This window comes from Sinohyriopsis cumingii, unplaced genomic scaffold, assembly GCF_028554795.1.
Source record: "Sinohyriopsis cumingii isolate HCF-2022 unplaced genomic scaffold, ASM2855479v2 utg001531l, whole genome shotgun sequence".
Lineage (NCBI taxonomy): Eukaryota > Metazoa > Mollusca > Bivalvia > Unionida > Unionidae > Sinohyriopsis > Sinohyriopsis cumingii.
Genome location: NW_028316014.1, coordinates 19,592 through 45,004, shown reverse-complemented (window position 1 = coordinate 45,004; position 25,413 = coordinate 19,592). Strand labels below are relative to the sequence as shown.

At 35.9% G+C, this 25,413-nt stretch overlaps 1 protein-coding gene across 1 annotated transcript in view; it reads left to right on the top strand.

Moving 5' to 3' along the window:
- Window positions 1–24,881, top strand: part of LOC149771976 (uncharacterized) — a 29,850-nt gene extending 4,969 nt beyond the window's left edge. Inside the window, exons 3-8 of the mRNA XM_089947996.1 lie at window positions 17,605–17,655; window positions 19,762–19,812; window positions 20,465–20,515; window positions 22,063–22,116; window positions 23,106–23,156; window positions 23,951–24,881. Coding sequence (XP_089804122.1) covers window positions 17,605–17,655; window positions 19,762–19,812; window positions 20,465–20,515; window positions 22,063–22,116; window positions 23,106–23,156; window positions 23,951–23,982 — 290 coding nt within the window. The 3' untranslated portion in view covers window positions 23,983–24,881. The remainder of the gene's footprint in view (window positions 1–17,604; window positions 17,656–19,761; window positions 19,813–20,464; window positions 20,516–22,062; window positions 22,117–23,105; window positions 23,157–23,950) is intronic.
- The last annotated feature ends 532 nt before the right edge of the window (window positions 24,882–25,413 follow it).

Sequence of the window (25,413 nt, the reverse complement as noted above, 5' to 3'; positions counted from 1 at the left end):
ATTATTATTTCACATACTTCTGGCAAGAAAGATGACTAATGAGTTAGCCTTTATCTAATACAATAATGTTCAAATGCTCTTGTTCCTTTAAAATGTCTTCACCTAATTTTTTTAACTGATAGAAAACTACCCATCGTTCAATACGTCATAACAGTTATGAGCTTTATGTTAATTACATAATTATAATGTGAACTATACCGAGGTTCTAGCGTTAAGACGATAAATACAATATTTTCTACTTTTCGACTTAGGCCAAATGTAAATGTAAGTGTGAAACGGTGAATCATAATGACAAACAGTAAATAGCCTCGTATCGGTGCTAATATATATTAGTTACAAATATACAGCGACTTTAATCAGATTGAGAACCAGATTATATTGTGCTAGGAAATGTAATGAAGGTAATAATTGTATCGATATTGCAACCGTGATAGCAGAATTTCCATTAGACTTAATTAGGTAATATGAAACGAAAACATTACCTTATCCAATAACATGGTGATGTTGTATTTAGATAATTAAGAATGATTTGCTTTTTGTTTATCAAAAGTATTGTCAGACGTATGTTTAATGGTGCTAAACTTGGAAGATATGAAGGTGAAAGGGTATTAATGTATAAGAAAGTACTTCTGTAGGTATAAGTGACACTGGTACAGTGTAATTGTTTTCAACTTCAATTTACCTCTTTGATAAAGAATATAAAGATTATTGATGAAGAAATGGCGTAAACTAGCTAGGATAAAAAATCTATTAGATTAGTAGCTTCAACTGTAGGGGCCAATCTAGTTAAGAGTAGAGTTAAAGAACGTAGTTGATGAAGTAGTGATTCAACTCCAAATGATGTCAAAGGTAATTGAGGAGGTATTACTTCACCTCCAAATGATGTCAAAGGTAATTGAGGAGGTATTACTTCAACTCCCAATGATGTCAAAGGTAATTGAGGAGGTATTACTTCAACTCCCAATGATGTCAAAGGTAATTGAGGAGGTATTACTTCAACTCCCAATGATGTCAAAGGTAATTGAGGAGGTATTACTTCACCTCCCAATGATTGTCAAAGGTAATTGAGGAGGTATTACTTCACCTCCCAATGATGTCAAAGGTAATTGAGGAGGTATTACTTCAACTCCAAACGATGCTAATGGATATGTTAACAGAACCGAACTAGGATTAAACTCAATAGCTAATGCTTTAAACTGAAAATGTTTTCGATAAGTATGCTTTCATTAACAAATCAGTAATATCGTGGTTATTTAATTCTTTTGCTGTGGCTTGTTACATTTTTAGTAGAACATGCTATATTATTCTTGGCTCCTTTATTTCCCCTTGCAGTTTATATAAATATATTATCTAAATATATCAGCAACTGAGAATGGAACAAACTAAATTAGAATATCCAATTATAAATTATGGCTCTAAGTATTGAATTTATGCGAAAAGATCTTCATATAGATTAAACTAATGATGATATTCTATCTTATGTTCGCTGAACTAATTTAAATTGTCTTCCCTTCATATTGTTATGTTTGTTCTTCATCAGCTTAGTTTTGATCAATTATTGCATCATAATTAAATATATGTTTCAAATAGTTTCGTATTTTTTTTGGTATTTCATAAATATGCATACATGTTTTCATTATCTATTAAAATCGCATCATCTGTGGCTGTTTGTAATTTATTATTGTGTGACATAATTTAATCTAATCTAGTCTGCATATTAGTTAGAATCATCTGTATACCTCAAACTATATTATTTATGCATATAAATGTTTTTTGTACCATTTATTAAAAATTGGATTTTCATATTTCATCAATATCTGATTATGATGCACAAAATAGTACATTTTCCTCCAAAATAATAATATTTGTGACTTTGTATAGACCAAAGGAAGCTTAATTTTCTATTTCTGTTTCTATTAGTATACAAATGTGCATGACACTTTGTAGCCATCTAATCTTTTCAATATTTTCGTTTATTCAATTATCATTATCATATTCATAATGTTGTATTATGATTATAGCACATGTAACATACAAAACAAAAGTAACAACATCTAAGTGTGTCTACTTCTGATCTTCTATTCGATGCACCCATATATTGGTATGATTGAACATAAGCTGGCAAGTACAAATTTTGTATGCTAAGAATCCAATATCTGATTTGTGATTTATGTCAGATAATTTACATATTTCTATGTATGTTTTGTATATTACTATTGTTGTTCTTGTTGATGATGATGATGTTTTTATTATTATTATTATTATTATTATTATTATTTGGATTAAACGCAGAAGTACAGCTGGAATCAGTGTGTTTAGTTATATATATATATATATATATATATATATATATATATATATATATATATATATATATATATATATATATATACACAACACCAACACGTAGAATGTGTACATGTACAATAAAAAAGAATCAACATTTACACCTTCTAGTGGACGAGATATTTATCTCGATTTTTATATTGAAGCAACTAAACAAGAAATTTTAAATACCAGTCCTAAAAGAAAACATTTTACAAACATATCTAAAGAAGAATTAAATTCTTTACGTAGCTTATCGCAAGATGAAAGTATTATTATTAAAAAAGCGGATAAGTCTAGCACCATAGTAATAATGAATAAGGAGGATTATATTAAAGAAGTAGAATGACAATTAAATGATGAAGAATATTACACAAAACTTTCCTATAATCCTTCTGAAGATATGAAAGAAACAATAAGCCAATGTATTAATCAAATCTCTGTACACAATTGTTCCATATATGATGAACTAGATATCTTCCCAAATAAAATGCGCACACCTCAGTTTTATATTTTACCAAAAATACATAAAGCGGTTGATAAGTCACTACCTTTAGGATATCCAGGTAGACCCATTTTTTCTACATACAACTCAGTTACAAATAATATATCGCAATATATTGATCACATTTTACAACCACTAATGAAATCACTACCTTCATACGTCAAAGATACTTTTGATTTCATTACCAAATTGAAATCTTTACCAAAACTAACTGAAAATTCATTCCTTGTTACACTTGATGTGGTTTCACTCTACACGAATATACCACACAATCATGGTATCGAAGCATGTAAATATTATCTTGAAGATAACGAACATACATATAAACTCTCAAAAGAACATATTTGTGATTTGATAAAACTTGTGCTCGAAAATAACTTTTTCAATTTGGTAATACAAACTATCTCCAAAAAATGGGAACAGCAATGGGTAGTCCTATGGCACCTGCTTATGCATCTTTATTTATGGGAAAATTAGAAAATGATTTTCTAAATAAATGCCTCTTAAAACCGGATGTATGGTAAGGTTTTTAGACGATATCTTTATGATTTGGAGTTATTCATTAGAAGACCTTTATTACTTTATAGACAATTTAAACAAATTACATCCAACAATAAAATTTACATTCAATGTCTCTAAAACTAAAGTTTCATTCTTGGACGTTGATGTCATGAAAAATGAAAATAATGAAATTACTACCATGGTTCATGTTAAAAACACGAATATTCATCAGTATGTTGAATATTCTTCATGCCATCCTAAATCATGTAAAAATGGGATACCATATAGTCAAGCAAAAAGATACAGAAGAATTATTTCGGATTTTGCTGTTTTTAAATCATCTTTGACAGAGCTAGGTCAGCATTTTTTAAATAGAAATTACCCTATTGACATCATTAATACTGCTTTCCAAAAAGTATCTTCTCTTACACAGCTTGAATCTTTACAATATAAAATCAAAAATAGAAATGAAGATATCATTCCTTTTATTATTGAATATAATCCAAGTTTGCCTAATGTAGGTAAGATTATCAATAAATATTGGGATTTATTAAACTTATCATGTAAAGCAAGTGTTAAATCACTACGCGAAAGCAAACCCACACTTGCTTATAAAAGGACTAAAAATCTTAAAGATTTCCTAACTAATTCCAAATTAGAAAAACCATCATATAAAATAGGATCATCAACTAAATGTAATAGACCTAGATGTTCACATTGTTCATTTATTAATGAAAATACTTGTTTCAATAGTAATAATACGAAAGAAACTTTTAATATGCGTTGTGACATTAATTGTGCAACATCAAATGTTAATTATTTGATAACATGCAAAAAATGTGGCATCCAATATGTTGGACAAACCAGTCAACAAATATCTAAACGTATGAACCAACATAGATCAGATATAAAAAATTATATCGATCAATCATTTTCATCTCATGTTGCTGCACATTTTAACAAAAATTCCCATACATTACAAGATTTCTCCTTCCAACCTATTGTTAAAGCTGATTATGAAATGGAACGTCTACTAAAGAAAACCTATTGGATTCACCGTCTTAATACGGTATATCCAGAATTATGTCCCCTGTTTACAATTAGATATGAATATTTCATATTTTACTTTGCAGAAAATCTTAATTGGTAAAAGTAAAATCTAATAACATAAAAATAAGTTTACTAATTCTTTAAAAATGAAAGTGAATTTGTAAATTAATTTTCAATATAATATGATTAATTATTTATAAAATACTTGATAGTAAGCGTTATGCACACCATATTTTTATTATATAAATTGAGTTCTGATAACTTCTTTAACAGCTGTAAAGATTATATTAGTATATATGTTCTATATATTTATCTTTCTAATTTTTTTCTTTTTTTTCTTTTATTATTTTTTTTATTTCTTCTTTTATTATAATTTATTTTTCTATTTATTTATTTTTTATACCTCTAATAAGGGTATATCATACATAATACAAATATTACTAAAACTGTTTATCCCTAACTTATATATATATATATATATAACTGATTGTGGTACGTTTTCAACACAGTCATTACATTTGAACCTTAGTCTATATTTCTGAAATATATTGATTATAAGTAAAATAAGTATTGTTAGCGTAATATATCCAATGATTTTTTAAATATTTCAAATCCGTTTAGCAATTCTTCATTAAATGCATATCTAATCTACTTCCTGGTATTGAGTAAACTTGTGGAACGGAGGAAGAGGTAAGCAAACGTACATGCATTCTGCTTAATTCTCGATTCTCGCATACGTTTTGAAATTAAATTTGGGCGCTGACAATGAGGATTATATTTTGACTGAGAGACATAAAACATGTTCTTACAATTCAACACGCATCCAAAAAGACAAACACGAAAATTTAAAGCTAGTGGTAAAAATCATCGATATTGTTATATGTATTCAGTAACCTTGTTTACCCTCCTGTACTTACAAATTTGTTGTACACATCATTCCTACCTATATGCCTTTAAAAACTGTAGAAATAATGCGTAGACGCTATAAAATATGGCCAAGTTTACAAAAACTGGTGACAACGTATAAACTAACTTCATTTCAGAAAGCACTCAACATAATTTGACCGAATTTGACAGAAAGCATCCTGGTAGGAGGTTCTTTTAAGTTTTAGAAATAACATTGGTCCTCCTTAAATATGGCTGCTGTAACGAAGACGCGAAAAGTCATTGTTACTAAAACTAATTTAATCGACTTCTTCCCCGGAAGCGCTAAATGACTTTTGACAAATCTTAACAGGAATCGTGCTGGCATAAGACGTTTCAAGTCTATTACAAAATGCTGCCTTGCTCTAAAATAGGGTCGCCGTTATTTAAAATATGAAAATGGTTTTAAATGGCTTCTTCTAAATAAAACTGATAAGCAGAATTTGATCAAATTTGCAAACGCGCGTCCAGTTGCTAAGATCATGGAGATTTGTACAAATGAGTTCATTGAATATTGCTGTTCCTACTAAAAAGTAAAAAGATCTTACTGATTCCTTCAGAAGGTCAATCAACAGAATCGTCACACATTTGACTAAAACCATCTTGGCATGAAGCGCTTTCAAAATTATACACGTGATGCCGATTCGATCCGCCATAAAATATGTCCGCCTTTACTGAAAATATAAATACTTAAATGACTTCCTTTCCAAAGCTCTGAAAGAATTGTAAATAATGCACCTTAGCATAAAGACCTACCAGACTTGTATATAATGTTGCCAATCAGCCTTCAAATGTGTCCATTGCTACACAGAAAATCGTTAAAATTGTTTCTTCTCCAAGACCGTTAAAATAATTTAACAAAACTTAATAGAACAAATCCTGTCATGAAGTCATTTCAAGTCTGTATTTAATCACGACGCAAAATCTAATATGGATGCCGTCACTAACACAATACAATCTTTAAACTACTTCAATAAGACTAATGTATCTCGTTTCAGCTATCTCGACATAAAAAGGAAATCCTGGAATAAACGGCTTTAAAGGTCTTGAATCATTGTCAGTCTTATTCAAACTAGAGTAACTTATCAACAGCGTCTCAAAAAACACTCAACTGAATCTCACCAGTTTTGACAGAGAGCATCGTGGCATAGGGGCTCTTAAGTTGTTGAGATTCCATCCCTTGAAACATAGCCACATCATCTTATCTCAAAATACTGTCTAAACAGCAGCATTTTTGACACACTTTGATACAAGTATCCTCACATGGGGGCATAGGACAACTGATACCGATGTCTCAACCAAATATGGATCAAGATGCAAAATCTAGAAAAATCTTGAAACAATCGCTTCCATGGCCTATGTCATCTACATCACTTGAAGAAAGTTTAACAGAATACATCCATCTGACCGACATTTCTAGGCCAGTTGATTGTTACATTTGTCTAATTGGTAAATGTCAGACTGGTGAGCGATCTCAGGCCCAGATGAGCCTCTTGTTTATTCACTGATATGTACAAGTAGATGCTGTAACTTGGTCAATACACTAGGTAACCTATGCTATATTCATAGATTTTTGTACAGGGATAAGTATTGATCTTTGTCGGATTTTGAGCTAATGCAAAAAATGATCCGTTTTATTATACATTATTGATAAATGTCTGACTTACATCGCCAGATTTTTAAATGTGTACCCTGTCGTTTGACATTTTCTGGAAAGCATCTTCCTTGATGATTGGAAATGAAAATAGTCCCCAGGTGATGTAATGCGACTTTTACAATTGGATGATCTTAATACTCGCCAGTGGAGATGCATATGATCGATCTTCTTGTCATCGAAACCTCTTGTACCAACAGTGCTCTCCACTTGTCGTGCGCCATAGAATGTTGTCGCCGTCGCCTTCACTTGATGTAACTGATCATTTCATCTCTGGCCTCTCTGCAGAGTGTTGTGATCGTTTTATGATGACATCCACTCGTACACTAACGTTTGTGCGATTGTTCGCTCTCTCTCTCTCTCTCTCACACACACACACACAAATATCGTCAAGTAGCTATATCGTTCAGTGAGACATATTCTTTGAACGATGATGTTTTTGGGCTTATGCATGGTGACCAGTATATCTGATAGAGGAAGAACCCATACAAATCCCTGGAAGAACCACCGACCCATGGCAAACTGTTGGCAAACTTTTTCACATATCCACGCCTGAGACTCGAACCCACGCGGACATAGGTAATATGTCTGTAAAAGCGAGCACCTAAATACATATTCGGAGACTCAAAACAATCCACTGACACAAAAGTGAAGATCTTGTTACATACATCAACAGAAAGGACACTGGACAGCAGTATGTCCACAACATCAAATAAAAATTAAGCACTCATGAAAAGCACATTGAAACATAGTCCCAATAGTAAAGCAGGGAATTTGCACAATTGTTTTGTTTTTATCTGTTTTTGGCAGTCAACGATACGTATTCATTTTAAAGCAAAATCTGGCTTTCTGTAGAGTGTTCTTCTGTCATATTATGTGTGCTCTTTGCTCCGCACAACTCGTTCTGCGTGAAGGCAAAGTGGATAATTAAACGCTTAAAAGAGAAAGCCATATTTTGGAACACGCATTTACGTCGAGAGGTAAGTCTTTGCTTTAAAATGTGTTGGGGGGGGGGGCAGTATTTACAGATAGTAATGGTTAACCTCTGCACAGAGGGAAGAGTTGTGATCTTAAATAGTTTTACTAAAGTACGCCACTGAAACTAACAGCCGTTATCAAGGTTTCACACATTTTGATGCGGGTGTTTGTATCGAGCAAAAATAATTCCCTGCTCCATTTGCTTAAGTTATTATTTGTATTTGTGTGGATGCTTAATGTGTACTAATGCGTATCTGTCCTTCTATCATAACATATCCTACTCAAACTCAGACATATATTATTTTATCGAATAATGCAAAACAGAGATAGGAATCGAGAATTAGGCAATGTTTATATCTCTCACCTTCTTCCTCGAACACTCTAAGAATAACAACCATATATTTTTCTTCCTAATCATCTGATCCAACTTTTGAATTCTATTTTTAAAAAAGTTTCAAACGTGAAATTATTTCTATCCAACAACGCAGCGACGTTCTTCATTATTTTATTTAAATTGAGTTTTAGTATTTATGTTCAAATATTTTAAATGTACAAAAAAATTGTGAATCAGAAGGATTTTCAAAAATAGCAAATTCTCCAACAAGTAAAATCATTCAGTTGCATTTTGACAAGCCGAAAGCAATCTGCACCTAGCATTTGATCAAAAATTGCTAATAAATTATTTACAAACTTGGCCATTGTTAAGCGTACGATCTGCATTTATCGATAAACAAATCTTGTCACGAGTCAGGTCATCATTTAAGACCACGCCATTATGAACGAGGCATCTGCGTGTATTCAAAATCAATTCACTTCACTTTTATTACTCGTTGTCAAATAAAATAAGTATTTTATTTCATGTGATAAACAGAATCCTATATTTATAAACATTTCAAACGAATTTTGTTTAATTCGTCGAATACTCAAATACTTGCAATCCTTTTCCAATTAAGGCTAGAAAAAGCTACCAAATATTGGCTTTGCTTAGGGATATTCCATTTAAACATACCCCTGGGGGTGGAGGGGAAGGCACATTCAAAAATGGGTGACCACCTATAGAAGTGAGTTTTTCCTACCACCACCAGTCACAGAGGTGAATTTTGGACACCCATGCCCTTGCATAGAAGCAAATTTTAGAAATTAATTACCGTGAATACAAATTACTTTAATAGAAGTGAATTATATGTAGATTAATTTTTATTATTTGTAACTTGAATAGAAGTATTAAACTTAATAGTCAGAAATAAAATATAATGGATCTAATTAATATTGTAAGTTTTAGAAGTTATTTTAAAGTTGGACAAGGTAATATGTATTTTATATGAAGGGATTAAAGAATTATTAAAACCACAAGATGCCTGAATTATTTTATTTTCTGTAAACTCGGAAAATGTTTCCCAACAGATTGGAACATGCAGCTTTAGTTGTCTTATATAAAGACAACACATATCTCATATCACACCTTTTACACACAGTATCATTGGATACTCAGCCAACCCATTTGAAGTTTTTACATGTTTATATGTTCAAACAAACATTACAAAACAAAAACATTACCTATATATATATATATATATATATATATATATATATATATATATATATATATATATATATATATATATATATATATATACGGTTGTTGTCTTTCCCAGGCATTATTGTTGTATCTTGTCTTAATTAGTCAAATATTACACCTGTAAAATTTCTGCAATTTTCAACCACACAAAACTCATTGGATCAGCAGATGCATGTAGTTCAGAAACCAAAAACAATTCCACAAAACAGTTTTCCCATGACAAAGAGTAATATTTTGAAATATGGTAGTTTATCACAAGGTCGACATATTTGTAGAACCATAAAAACCATTATTTTCACAGTGATTTGTGAATAATTTGTCCAATTTTCAATAATTTATCATTTCATATCTAAACTTTGCTGTCTTCAAATCACTGAGAATCCAGAGATATCATTGTTTTAGAGGAAATATTTCAAAACTCTGTGACTTTTCTATGAATGTTTACGTTAACTGGCCGGAATTGGTCTTTTATCTTACAACTCACAGCAGATTCAAGTAACAGTGCATTATTTATGGAAAGTACCAAACTGTATTTGGCCAGCCAATGGCAAACACACAGTGAGTAACAAGATAAGAACAACATGCTGGGAACCAGTCCATTTCTGGCTTACATAGAAAAGTGTGAGCTTTTCAGATAAATTCAAAGGAATCAATCAAACAAATGTACCGTCCGCCATTTTTAATAATGCTCTTTGGTCACTTTTTGAAAATTCTTGACCTCATGTTATCTCATGCTGAAAATTGCATATTTTGTTTTTACATATGGTTATATATAAATGTGTCGTGAACATTCAGCTTCAAGAATAAATTCACTTTTTCTATGTTCCAGGTACTTCTGAAGACTTTCTGTGCCTTTTTATCACATGCCTCCTAACATTTTTGCATGAAATAGCATAATCATGAGTCATACCAAGTTGAAATTGTATGTTACTCTTAAAAGCAATAGTGCATATTCATTATAGTGTTCTTTGATGGTGCAACATTCAGTTTTGGATATCCTAAATTTGCATATTTTCATAATAATTCTGACCCTTGTTTTGAGCGATATTACATAGTTCGTGAAGTAAAGACAACTGTGGTGTCAGAGATAGAGAAGAAACTGGCACTAAGTTGGTACTCAAGAAACATTTATGATTATGTATTTGTTTAAATGGAGAAATACTACAGATTGACTCTCTATTCCTTGGCTTATGATGACAATATTCATATTGATATTCACAAAATAATGGCATGAAAATTTTAAATGAATTTGTTTTCATTCTTCAAAATTCTGAAAAATATTTGAACTTGTACCTCTTTTCCGTCCTTACTAAACATGAACATTTTAAAATTTAACACCAGTGTCTCTAGATAAAAATCCTACCTAGAACAGATGACCGGACACTGATAATATTTCAATGACCACAATCACATACATATTATCAATACGTCTAGTATCACTGAGTCAGTGAGTGATACTCTCGTCGAGTCTCTAACCTCGAAAATTTATTACACAACAAAAGTTGTACAAATATTTTGTAATAAGTTTGGTATAATGAATGACAGTACGTCTGTATAATCCGATTCCTTGCTATAAACGTCTGCCTTTTCATACAATCGTTTTGGTGTGTTTTTGAACCCAAATTATGTGTTATTGTTGTCATTGTTTACATTTCGTACGTACCCATGTGCCGGGAAGAGTTACCGTTCTTGCTAGCATGGGTGACCTTTGAAAAAGACGTAATTTGTGGGTTTTCTGCAAATACTCGCACACATTTTACCACTATTCTCGTAAAAAGAACTAAAAAGTATTTAAAAATTAGGCGTAGGTGAGCGTATATGGTCGTTTATTTAATTTTTCAGCGTTTTGAAAAATTCGTTTTTCGTTTTTCCCCCTGATGAATTGTTGTTGGCATCCGTTAGTCTCGAGAGACGGTGGAAATGCACCCATGAGAGATGTCCCCGTTGGTGGTTGTGCAGCGTCTGCTGTGGCTAAGTAGTCCAGTGCGGGAGTGGCAGTCCCTGCTGCACTTGCTGCACTTGAAGGTTGTGTCAGGTGTTGGTTGGAGCTGCTTCTTCTTCCTCTGCGATCGTCTTTCATTAGCTAGCAAGCGTTGCTTGTCCTCTACGGCTTTCAGACCAATGATCAGAGCATGTCGCCAGCTTGATCTGTCTAGAGCGAGCTCTTCGCAGGTGTTGACATCGATATCAAGGGCTTTCACGTCATGCTTACAGACATCCTTGAAGCGGAGATGTGGCCGTCCGATTGACCTTTTGCCAGAGGCGAGTTCCGAATAAAGAATGTCTTTGGGGATCCGTCCGTCAACCATCCGACGTACATGGCCCAGCCATCTGATGCGGCGTTGGCGGAGGAGTGTGATCATGCTGAGAATCTTGGCACGCTCGAGCACCTCGTTGTTTGTTACTCGATCGCTCCAGGCGCTCAGTCTTTTCTCTTGTGAGGCGTACAGAGTCCAGGTTTCACTGGTGTACATGAGAGTGCTTAGCACGCATGCACGGTACACGGTGATCTTAGTGTTCATGGTCAGCATGCTGTTGTTCCACACTCTCTGCGACAACCTGGAGAGAGTTGTTGATGCCTTTCCGATCTTGTTGAGCGAGAGGTTGTTGGTGATGGTAGAGCCAAGGCACATGAACTGACTGACCACCTGAAGTTCGTAGTTGTTGATGATGATGCTTGCAGGGGGGGGGGGTCCGCATCCTGAACCATCACGTTTGTTTTCTTTAGGCTTATGGTTAACCCAAACTCATCGCATGCTTTAGCAAAGCGGGCCATCAGGCGCTGAAGCTCAGCTTCTGTGTGGGTGGCTAGAGCAGCATCGTCTGCGAAGAGCATGTCCCTGGTGGTTACTTCACGCACTTTGCTCTTTGCCTTCAGTCGTGCCAGGTTGAACAGTCTGTCGTCTGATCGTGTGTGCAGGTAAATCCCTTCTGTGGACGTCCCAAAGGCGTGCTTTAGCAGGACTGCGAAGAAGATGCCGAAGAGCGTGGGGGCAAGGACACATCCCTGTTTAACTCCACTGCGGATGTCAAAGGGGTCGGATGTTGAGCCATCCTACTGCACTGTGCCTTTCATTTCATCGTGGAAGGACTGGATCATGCTTAGCAGCGTTGGAGGGCAATCAATTTTCGCCAGGATTGTGAAGAGTCCGTCTCTGCTGACCAGAACGAATGCCTTGGTGAGGTCTGTAAAGGCCAGGAAGAGGGGTCTGTGTTGTTCTCTGCATTTTTCCTGCAGTTGCCTGACAGAGAAGATCACATCGATTGTGGACCTCTTTGCGCAGAACCCACACTGCGATTAAGGGTGAACTCTGTCAGCAAGCGTCTGCAGTCTGTTCATGATGACGCGTGCGAAAACTTTACCCACGATGCTGAGAAGTGATGTGCCCCTGTAGTTTTTGCAGTCGCTTCTGTCGCCCTTGTTCTTGTACAGGGTTATGATGTTAGCATCTCTCATGTCCTGAGGAACTGCACCCTCGTCCCAGCACTGGCAGAGGAGGTCGTGCAGGTGTGTGAGCAGCACGCTACATCCACACTTCATGAGTTCTGCTGTGATGCCATCCTTCCCTTGGGCTTTACCCAGGGACAGTTTCTCTAAGGCCGTCTTTAGTTCGTCTACAGTAGGTTTCGCATCCAGTTCAGCCATGAGAGGGAGGTTTTCAATGACGTTGAGCGCGTTATTGGTCACGTGGTTCTCTTTGGAGTACAGTTCGAAGTAGTATTCCACCCAACGCTCCATCTGCTTGCCCTTGTTGTGGATGGTATCGCCTGTGGCAGACTTCAGTGGTTCTGTCAGTTTCTTCGTGGGACCCATTGCTTTCTTTATGCCATTGTACATGCCTCTGATGTTTCCAATATCTGCTGCTGACTGGATACTCTGACAGAGCTGAAGCCAGTATTCATTGGCACACTGCCGTGCAAATCTCTGCACTTTGCTTCTGGCAGACCTGTATGTCTATAATGTCTTCTGACAGGGGGATCGCTTGTATTGCAGGTGAGCACTGCGACGCTCTTCTATGGCTGGCATGAGTGTGGCAGAGTTAGCCTCAAACTAGTCATTGTTCTTTGATTGCTTCTTACCAAAGATCCGTGTGGCTGTGCTGCATATAGTCTCTCTGATGTGATCCCATCTTTCTTTGGCACTGCCGTTGGGGGGTAAGACGTCTTGGAAAGAGCATAGGTGAATTCCTCAGCCTTGTCTGCATATGATGTCTTGCTCACATCAATGCGTGGTTGACCCTCTTGCCGAGAGCGGTGGATCTTTTTTGGCTGAAGTTTCATTTTGCAGCACACCAGCGAGTGGTTGGTGTCGCAGTCAGCGCTGTGGAAGGTACGGGTAAGAAGCACACCCTTCATGGCTGACCGTCTTGTAATGATCAAGTTCAGCTGGTGCCAGTGTTTAGACCGGGGATGCCTCCAAGACACTTTGTGCTGTGGCTTTGTTTGAAAGAATGAATTGGTGATGCCGAGTTCTTGGTACCAGCACATCTCTAGAAGGCGCTGACCATTCTCATTCATCTTCCCAACGCCAGACTTGCCAAGACAGGAGGGCCAAGAGTCATGATCGGCACCCACCCTAGCATTGAAGACGCCCATTAAAATCAAGATCTCCTCCTTGGGAATTTTGTTGATGAGCGAGTTTAACTCATCATAAAACTTATCCTTGGTATCTGTGGAGGATCTTAGTGTGGGAGCATAAACGCTGATCAGGTTGACAGGCCCGTTTAAGGTGTGGAGGCGGAGGGATAGCAGTCTTCCATTTCCTTGTTGGCAGGGTTCTATCATCCCCAGCAGAGTGTTCCTGACAGCGAATCCAACACCAAACTCTCTGACTTCATCTGCACTCTTTCCTTGCCAGAAGAATGTGTAGTTCTTTTCTCTGAGGGATCCAGAATCTGGTAGCTGTGTCTCCTGTAGTGAGGCGATGTCGACCTGGAGCCTTGCAAGTTCGTCGTTGATGACTGAAGTCTTACGAACATCACTGATTGTCTGGAGATCATCTGAAAGCCCAGTCAGCATGGTCCGGACATTCCAGGTACCTAGCTTGAGGATTGAAGTCTTCCTTTTTATTTTTATTTTGTTATTTCTTGGTGCAGTAGTTGCAGTCCGCTTGTCAGGTACTCGCGTACCTTAAGCCTTACGCACCCAGCAAGGCAGGCGAACTGTGGCGGGACGGCACCTTATTGGCTGGGGGCTGCCCAGTTTGAGGCGGGGGGTAGCTGTCCAGTGAAACATGTTGGCCTCTCCCACCGTCAGAAGCAATCCCTGGCGTCTGGTTCTATGTCAATCGAGCGGTGACTTATAACCGGTAAACTGCTGCTTCCCGTGTTGTGTCGACGCTATGGAGCGAAGCTGGAGTGACCTCTCCAGAGTGCAATCCTGGACAGGGTGATATGGAGAATCAACTGCTGCCCATGCAGATGATCCCCCCTCTCCACGCAGCTGATAGATCCAAGGGAAAGGACAAGCCGATACGTCATGGCACCAGCTGCGTCGCTGGAGTTGCCGAGATGACACTTGAAATCAATGCCAAGTCGCCTTAGGGACTACGTCTCCGGATTTTCTGTTGGGGTTTACTCCCTTAGCGTTTCCCACGAGAGGGTATAGTCGCAAGGCAGCCAAGGTTTGAAATCGGAGTTTACCTTCTCCTAGATGGGCGACCACCCAAGGTTAACGAGCCCCATCTGCCCGAAGCATCTGGTTTTGAGGCGCCAGAAGCTCGCCTGTCATCCCTTCTCCAGTCAGTTTAAACAGGTTCCGCCACTCGTGATGGCCTGGAGCTGGATTTGGTTGTCAGAGGCTCTATCAGACGCAAGCCATTGGGAGATTTCCAAGGGAAGTGGGTGCTTTTCTCCCACATCCGCCCCCGACGATGACAACCCTTGAAACCCGTTTCTACGTTGTAGAAATGGCCCAATGTCATATACGCTAAATATAGACATTTGACCATTCAGCTATGAATACATTCGGCTTTTTGTAATAATGGCGGCTTTTTAGATATTAAAGCGGAGAAAGTACTGAGTGTAATGAGGTTGACATTTTGAGAAAACGTTAATCTTGATTGCCAGTGCCCTCTAGCGGTGTCCCCTGTTGCTGCCAACTATTGAAGAATCAACGCTGATATTTTAAGCTAAACTGCGCGTAGCGTAATAAATTTGGTAGCAATGTTTCGCTCGGACATTCGACTTCATACTCCTACTAAAACTTTTACGTAGTATTTATAAATTTACTGAATGCCAGACCATTTTCCCACGCTATCGCTCGACATGACCATGATCGCGCCTATTTAATATGCTAGTGCAACGCAAAAAATGGAATACTTTCCCGTGTTAGTCAACTGAAAATCAGTTTATACCAAGGTTAAGTACCTCATTTTCAGTCAACCTGTGAGAAGACAGCATTCCATTCTGTGCGGTGTACTTGCATATTAAGTAGGTGCGATCATGGCCTTGTCGAGCTATAGCGTGGGGAAAATGGCCTGGCATTCCATAAATGTATAACAGTACGTCAAAGTTTTAATATGCATACAAAGTCGAATGCCTGTCAGAACAAAACATATGTACCAAAATTATTATGTTACGTGCAGTTTAGCTTTAAAGGTCACGTGAAGTATGTACGATTTTCAAACTTAATTCTGAGGCTGAAGAATGTCTCAACCTTGTATCTGTCTATGGTCAAGTTCTCACCTCTAAAAGTAGCCATATCCCTACATCTTCGACGGACCACATGTTGCATTGTATTTCTGTCGCCATTTTATGTCATGTTTTAAATATTCTGCTGCCGCATCCTTACCATATATGGCTACATCCGAAGACTTCCGGATATCCACGTTCCCATTGTTTCCGTATTTCCGTTATAATTCATCGGGAAATTGCCGATTTATTTTTATTTTCCCCGAAATCCCGCGAATTACGATCAGTAATCCGCAATGACGTTATTTTTGTTAAGGGGGGGGGGACAGAAGAGAAAACAAACACAACGACACATATTATTAAAATAAAATAGGCATCACTGATAGAAGCATTTTTTCTTTTGATATGACAAGGCACAGAAGTGATTATTGTTTATTGATGACCATGCATGGAAGTTTTTTATTTTGCCGTCCGTGGGGTAGTGGTATGTTTAAATGGAATAGCCCTTAATAAAGTTCGTTTGGAATAAGTACTCATGCAATATCCCTTGTATATGTAAAATATTGAAAATGTAAATAAAGAATTTCAATTCTCGTTGAATCTTACGTAACAAAATGTGATATGAAGAAAGCTATTTTGAATGTATATTTTGACAGATATCAATACGACAACATGAATTATCCCGGCACTGTGGGAGGTATGGTGATATACATCCGATACATCCTTCTATCTGTAACTCAATCTCTTTCAAACTACTGAGGTGGAAATTCACCAAATCTGGTAATAGATTATCCATGTGACAACCATCACCAGGAGGGTTATAATATAATTCTGCCTCTCCCTAACATGTTGAATGCTTTAGTTTATCAAATGTTATACCAGGGGTCAACGCAGTTGTAAAAATAATGAAAGTACCTGATTTTGGGTTACGACCATTGAATCACAACCAGGATGTGGGGATCTGATCTGGCCCCAGGGGGATGCGGAGCGATAAATAAAAGCGTCGGGTTTTGCAATGACGTGCACGAAGTAGATCTAGTTGTAGACTGCTCTAATACTGTATAGTCTATTTCCAAAAATGTAAGTTTGAGATGCTGTTGTCCTGATTAAATTTCACATTCATTAAGAACATATTTCATCACTATTTGATGGTCTGTCTGTAAAATATAAGCATGATAAACATACCTGAAATATAAGCCAGATTATAATTTGACATAATTAATTATTGATTAATTAATTAATTAATTAATTAATTAATTAATTAATTAATTAATTAATTAACTAATTAATTCAGACATTACGTTTTCAAATTGTGCTAGAAAAGAAATCACATGCGGTCGATGGTGTCAGTTGAAAAGGAAATATCCCACCCCTAAACGCCCAGAACGAAAAATCCCCACTTATTTTCTGTTAGTAACTTTTGCACTTATTTCTTTGAAACATTGATATTTTGCAGATCAGGAAAACATTCGCTTATCGCAAAGAGGTCTGCCGGTGTGCCAGGAAGGTGGGTATATTAGACACTGAATTTCTATGCTATGACTCGACTGCGCTAGCTTCATGTACTTTAGTTTTCTTTTATTGGAGACTTTAAAATATCATATCCAATGTTACCATTTCGAAGATATTGTTATCGCAGCTTCTCCTGAACATATGGCCGTATGGACATTGGTTTTCGCTAACGTTATCTAATAATATGCAGATAATCCTAGATAAAGATATTGTATATATGAGTAATTCCGCCTCTGTGACCATCTTGAAAATATTGTTACCACTGCTCTGTCTGTTTTATTGATATGGGTTTTTCAGTAAAACACCTTTTGTGACATGTAGATGGTCGTACATGAAAATGGCCCCAGCCTCACCCCAAACACACTTTATTGACCGCTTTCTCGAAAATCTTGTTATCGCTAACTACTGGTTATATGGACAGTAGAGTGTCACTAAAAGACTTTTTGACATATCTACATGGTTCTGAATGTTATGGACAGTAGAGTGTCACTAAAAGACTTTTTGACATATCTACATGGTTCTGAATGTTATATAATGGACTCTTGTCCTGTAACCGACCCCCGTCTAAATCAGTAGGTGGAAGGTGAGGCTTGAGTTCGTATGTGTCTGAGGTTTCACTATGATTACACGTTGATGATAAGGACCATTTAAGATATTGATTGTAGTCCCACAGCAGAGATGGATAGATTGATTAGATGAGAAAGGAGGAGTTGAGATTTCTAACCTTGGTATCCTTCAGACAAATTTGGACAATAAAACATAATCATATTTGTGTCATTTTGAAAATTAACTGAAAAAGGAGGGGGAATGAAGGGTGGTGATGGTGGTACGTGGTCACCTATCTTTAAAAGCATTCGAATGTAAAACCATATAACGTTTCCAAATATATTTTATCCTATATCAATTTGTAGGTATTATACATTGATATCATAGTCTCTGTGGATCCCTCCTATGAAAGTTTTATTATGACTTTTTTCGGGTAGGAGAGTGAGTGTAGTATTTGTCGTTTTCCCATTATCGTTTTTATTTCTAAGCGTCAAGGTGGTCTGGTAGTTTTCCTTGCTTGCTATTTTACGAGTCATTCATACAGAGATGATGCCGTTAAGTTGTAAGTGTTGTTATTTATGTGGATATCACTGATGATTTATATGATGACTGAGAAGATAGTTATGGTACTAAAAACAAAAACAGGTTCTTTATAACGGTGTATCATGGGAAAAAATGTTCGAAGAGACAAAATATATCTTTCAAATGATAGTCATGAGATTGACTTATATAATGAAAATTTATACTTTCTCCCAGTGCTTTGTGTATTTCTACTAGTACTGCATTTGTATCGCCTGGAAAGTGAAGACAAGACACTGGTATCACTTTTCCAATGGCTTTTTTCTTTGTTTTTATGTCTACATTAAGTTTGTACAGATGGTCCAGTTTCTGGAACTCAGTCTTATGTATGGTAATGATACTCGATGCTTATAGTCATCGTGACGTGTACTGTTTGTTACAGCCTAAAGGATGTCACTGTGACAACTATAATTTAGCAGATTAAAAAATTGATAAGCAAGATGATAAAGCAACAATCTTGCATACCACAAGCATGGAATAAATAGAGATACTGCCATTAAATAGTACGTATATACATTGGGTTTCGCCTATATAAAGATATATGCAGTATTTTTCTAACCCTCCCATCGCTATCCAGAAGAGAAAGAAGGACCTGACATTTCTAACTTTGGCATCCTTTAGATAAATCTTGTTAATAACTTAGACAATAAGATACAATTCATTCGAGTCATCTTGACATTTAATTAAAATGGGGGGGGGGGTGTCGGGTGAGAAGTTGGTGGTACATGGTCATCAATATTTAAAAGCATTTGAAAGTGAAACCATGGAATATTTCAAAAGTATATTGCACTTATCATAATGTAATTATTATCTATTGATATCATAGTCTCCGTGGATCCCTCCTATGAAATATTTGTAATGAGAGGGAAAGGAATGGTTGTCTTTGTAGTTTTCTTTTTGCTTTTATTTCTATGTGCCAAGAAGGTCTGGTAGTTGTCCTCAGTTGACGAATTACGTATTATTATTTGTTTTTTAGTTGGGGCAATGGAACAAATACGACCTATAATAGTGATACTGCCATTAAATTGTGAGTATATTTATTTATATGGATATCACAGACAATGTTTGTGATAAGTAAGAAAAATGTTATGATATTAAAAAGCACAACAAAATAGGTTCTATGTAATACTATCTCATTGGAATAAGTGATCGGAGAGACTAAATTTCTCTTTCAACGATACTCATGACTTACATCATGAACGTCAATATTCTGTCTGTGTATCTTTTGTGTTTATGAGCTAATACTGCTTTGTCTCACCTGCACAGTGGAGACAAGACACACGTTCACTTTTCCATTAGCGTTTTTGTTTGTTTTTGTGTCTATATTAATTCTATGTAGATGTCTCAGTTTCTGTAACTCAGTCTTATTCATAGTAATTATACTTATTGGTTATATTCATCTTGCCAGGTACTGCTCGATAGAGGCAAAGAAAGTCACAGTGACGAATAAAAAACATTTAGCAGATTAAAAGAATTGATAAGCAAGATGACAAAACAATAGACATGCAAAACACATTATGTTTTCAACATGTGTAAGAAACGAAATATCATTACGTCGTTGAGTGTCACTTGAAAAGGAAATATCCTTCCGAGCCCAAACAATCAAACCAGAAAAAAATACTTCTTTTTTCAGTTAGTAACTTGTTGTTTAACTTCTTTCTAACATTGTTACGTTGCAGATCGGGAACACATTCGCCTGTCCGAAAGAGGTCTGCCTGTGTGCCAGGAAGGTAGGAAGCTTAGACGCTGAGTTTCTATGCAATAAATCGACCACTAGATCTCTTTATTCTTGTTTTTAATTCTATAAACTTTTCTCTTTCAACTTGTTTCAAATAGCGGTCACAATATAGGCCATGTTTATCCATTGTAATACATTGCCTCTCTGATGCCAATCTTTGCTTTTTTCCGTTCATGCTTTGCTTCTTAGCTCTCCTGCTTAAAGATCAGAAGAACGAATGCACTGACCTGTCATCCATTGTCTAGCATACTTCCATTAGCACTAGTTTATTTTATTACTCTTTCTAAACTACTCGAAGGAGAATGTTGAAAATTGGCTAGTTTCATCCTGAAGTCTAAATGGACCTTGAAGAAAATAGTATCCCTAGGATTTCAAACATAGTATCCAATGTGACCATTTTGAAGAAACTCTTATCGCATATTCGCCTAACATATGGCCGTATCATGAAAACGTCTAATAATAAGCAGATGATCATAGATAACGATGGTGTAGATTTGAGTATGGCTGCCTCTGTGAACATCTTGAAATATTGTTAACACTGCTCTTTCTGTCATATCGATATGGGGTTTATCTTTCACTACCTCCTATATATACATGTAGATAGTCCTCCGTAAAAATGATGCAGGATGACCCAAAACCTGCCTGCCTTGTTTGCTGTCTTGAAGATCTTGTTGTCGCTAAGCGTCCTGAACGGCTGGTTATATCGACAAGAAAATGTCACTAAATGACTTTTTGTTATATCCGTGTGGGTTTGGATGATACAAAAATTATCTCTGTACTACTACCAGGGCTCTGTCTACATCATTAGGGTGGAGGAGAGGCTTGTGATCATATGTGCAATGATTTTTCACTACCAGGACGCATAGATGATAATCATCTTTTTAGACATTGAATGGAATCGTATGATAGTTATAGATAGATGGATCAAATGTAAGAGCTGAATAGGAATAGTTGAGAATATTTGCGACGGTTCCCCATGTAACTATTTAATTTTTGCCAGGTACCTATTTATCATGTCAGGATGATAAATTAACATATTTACACGAATATATGTTAAATAAAGCAGAACATTTGTGATGTTTATTTCATTTTGATCCGCTGTGTGAATAATGTATGCAGTATTATTCTAGGTCTTCTTCCCCATCCAGAAGAAAAAGAAGGATTAGATATTTCTAATGTTGACATCCTTTAGACAAAGAATTTTACATAACGTAGACAATAAGATACAATCTTACTCTGGTCGTTTTTAAACTCAACTAAAATGGGTCTAAGGGTGATTGGTATCTGTCTCTTAATCAATTGATGCCATAGTCTACTTGGTTCTCTCATATATTTTGAATTTGTCAATAGGGGTGGAGGAGGGGCTTGTAGTTGATGACATAGTCTACTTGGTTCTCTCATATATTTTGAATTTGTCAATAGGGGTGGAGGAGGGGCTTGTAGTGTTTGTAGTTTTCTTTTGATTGTTTTCATTTCTATGTATCAAGGAGGTCTCGGAGTTTTACTTATTTGCTATTTTATGTCTTACACTTGTTACAGTTGGGGCAATGGAAGAAATACGAGCCATTCCAATAGAGATACTGCCATTGAATAGTAAGTATAGTTATTTATGTGGATATCACAGATGATTGGTGTGGTGACTGAGAATATAGTTATATACCATAACTAAAAAGCACAAAAAACAGGTTCTTTATGATGGTGTATCGTCGGAGTAAGTGATCGAAGAGACAACACATCTCTATCAAATGATAGTCGTGATATTAATTTATATCACGAACATTAATAGTCTCTCCGTTTCTGTATGTTTTGTGCTTATATTTTAATACCACTTTTGTCTCGCCTGCAAAGCGGAGACGAAAGATAGGTAGTACTTTTCCAATGCTTTTTCTCATTGTTTTTGTGTCAACATTGAGTTTATACAGAGGGCTCAGTTTCTGTAACTCAGTCCTATTTTATAGTAATGATACTTCATCTCTATTTGATGTTCTGACAGTATAAAATAAGCATGATTAAAATGTCCGATATATCAGGCAGATTCAAATTTCACACAGTTTTGTAAGTATTTAACGAATGTAGCCAGACGTGAAGTTTTCAATAGGTTTAAGGAAAGAAAATGATTCGTTCGGTGAGTGTCAGTTGAAAAGATAATATCCGTCCTCTAAACCCCCCAAACCACACACAAAATACAGGTGACGCTCACTATTCAATTTACACGCTTTCATTTTAACGCCATTTATAATGAGGAGATAGCATTCAATTTGAGTGACTGTGCTCGTTTTAACGCCATTGCTGGCGTCATGTGATTTGCCTAGCGCGCAGCCCAAGTACATAATCTATGCAATGATTTTTTTTTAAAATTATACATAATCAATCATTAATTGAAAACTTAAAGGTATGATTTGACAAAGACCTTTCTTGATTTACGAGGACCCCATGGGAAAATTACTTTCGCTTTACGCCAATGTTCAACTAATGTCATAACTTTAGGAACGCATCTTTGGCCTACATCGAATGTCGCATGTACTTCTTTTCCTCGGATAACAACGTTTTTTCTTATTTCTTTCTTACACGCTACTTTGCAGATCATGAAAACATTCACCTATCGGAAAGAGGTCTGCCGGTGTGCCAGGAAGGTGAGCAGCTTAGAAGCTGAATCTGTATACAATGAATCAACCACTAGCTCTCTTTACTTTTGTTTTCTCTTCCTGGATATTTTTTCTTTTATATAGTCACAAATGGCGATCACAATGTCGACCATATTTATCCATTGTAATGTGTTGCATTTCATATGCCAACCTTTGGAATTATCTCTTCATTTCCTTTTCTCATGCTCAAAAACAAGAAAAACTTATCTGATGACCTGTCGTCCATCGTATTCGTCGGTCCGTGAACACAATTTGGTTTTATTACTTTTTTCAAACTCCCGTAAACAGACTCGTGAAAGTGGCTACGATTTCATCCTGAGACTAAATGGTATGCATTCTATTTAATAAGCAACCACTAATCTCCTTTATTCTTGTTGAGCTCTTTTATACAATTTTGACAAACGGCGGCCACAGTGTAGAAAATACATTGACTCTCCTATGCCGACCTTAGGAATTGTCTGATCTTTTTCTGGTTATAATCTCGCCATGTGTGTTGTCCGTTAGAGCAGGTTTGTTTTGTTATTCCTCCTAAACAGCTTGGAGGAAAGTTGTGGAACTTGGCTACAATTTAATGTTGAGGTCTTAGTGACACTTAAAGAAAATAGTGTCCCTAGAACTTAAAATAAGGCCTCCACTGTGACCATCTTGAAGATCTTGCTATCACATCTCCTCCCGAATATATGATCTTATCAACATGGCGCATTTCCAGTGTATTCTTCTGTTGTCAAGGAGGTCTCGTGCATTCCCTTAATTATTATTTTATGTATTATTCTGTTTTACAGTTGGGAACACGGAAGAATGCGAAACTCCATAACAATAGTATTGCGAGGAATGAAAACAAATTCAGGAATAACGACACTTCTCAGTCAAAAATAGCCGGATGTACATCTGATTCAGTGAGTTTCAGTCGTGACTGTTAAACCTATGGTATCCGTCCGTGCATACGGGATTTTAAAACGCAAACGACTTATCCGTCCTATATTTTTTATGAATGAACTACTGTTGGGGACTTGTGACCCATTTCTCTTAACAAAATCCATCACTATCCATTGGGACTTTAAAGCTGTAGTTTGGAGACGCCAAAATATCCATAGTTTACACTATGAATAAATGTGAATTTATAATATTAGACATGAAGATAAAATGTTGTGTTTGACTTCTTGAAACAAGTTGTTTTTACATTGTCTCTAAATATTAATCCATTAATGCATTGCATTATCAAACAATAATGTTTCAGGATTCACTCTCGTCGTGCTAATAATGTTGCATATATTAGGACATAATTTTTTAGTACAAAAAATGATTGAAATTTTCTCTAAACTGTATTAAAAGTAAGTTTTGATTAAATTATATTGAAAGTAATTTTCTATTAAAATATATTGAGATTAAATCTATATATTTCGGTATTACAATTATATACTATTTAATATAGATGTGTAAGTTACCGCATTGCGGAAGCCTAAAATTCCTGACTAAGCTATTAGCTCCGTGGTAGAATTGTCTGTCTAATGACGTACATAGACCCAGACGATAGTCTGTAAGAAACTATGAAGCCTCACTTTGAGATTCTGGTGAACACAAGAACCTGGCATATATCCATATTTGGCTTTGTCCTAAGAAACTGATATAAAAAGCGTCAAATCCACGCACATGCCAGTTTGTTCGCCAGAGACTCAGACAGACTTCTGTCTTTACAGGTAAGATTATCGTCTATGCACAATTTTTCATATAGTATAAGAATTTTTAGTGTTATAAGAATTTTTAGTGTTTCCTTACTATTCTTTAGTATAATTTATTTTAAAGTTTGATTGTTTGAAGAACTTATATTTACTTGTAATTATATTGCTGATTATTGTAAAAAGTAACGTTCGCTACCAACTTCATACTCAGTAATAGTTAAGTTAGAAATAAAATACTCTTTAAATAATAGAGTTTAATATGTTGAAATTTTATAATAAATTCAGTAACATATTTCAATTACGGTATTAGTCTGAAATATTGAATTTTAGATTTTTTAGCTATGGTGAAATTATTCGATATTTAATTATCTGTATTATATCCTAAAAGGCAGAAATTATACAAATGTATGATGTTGGTAAGTGAAAGAATATCGTAGTTTTATATATATATCTCTTATATCCGTAATTTAAGCTTATGTAGATTGATAATGGAATGTAATTTTATATGTTGAGTATTTCAATAAAGTTTCTTCGCTAGAGACTCAAACAGGCTTCTGTCTTTACAG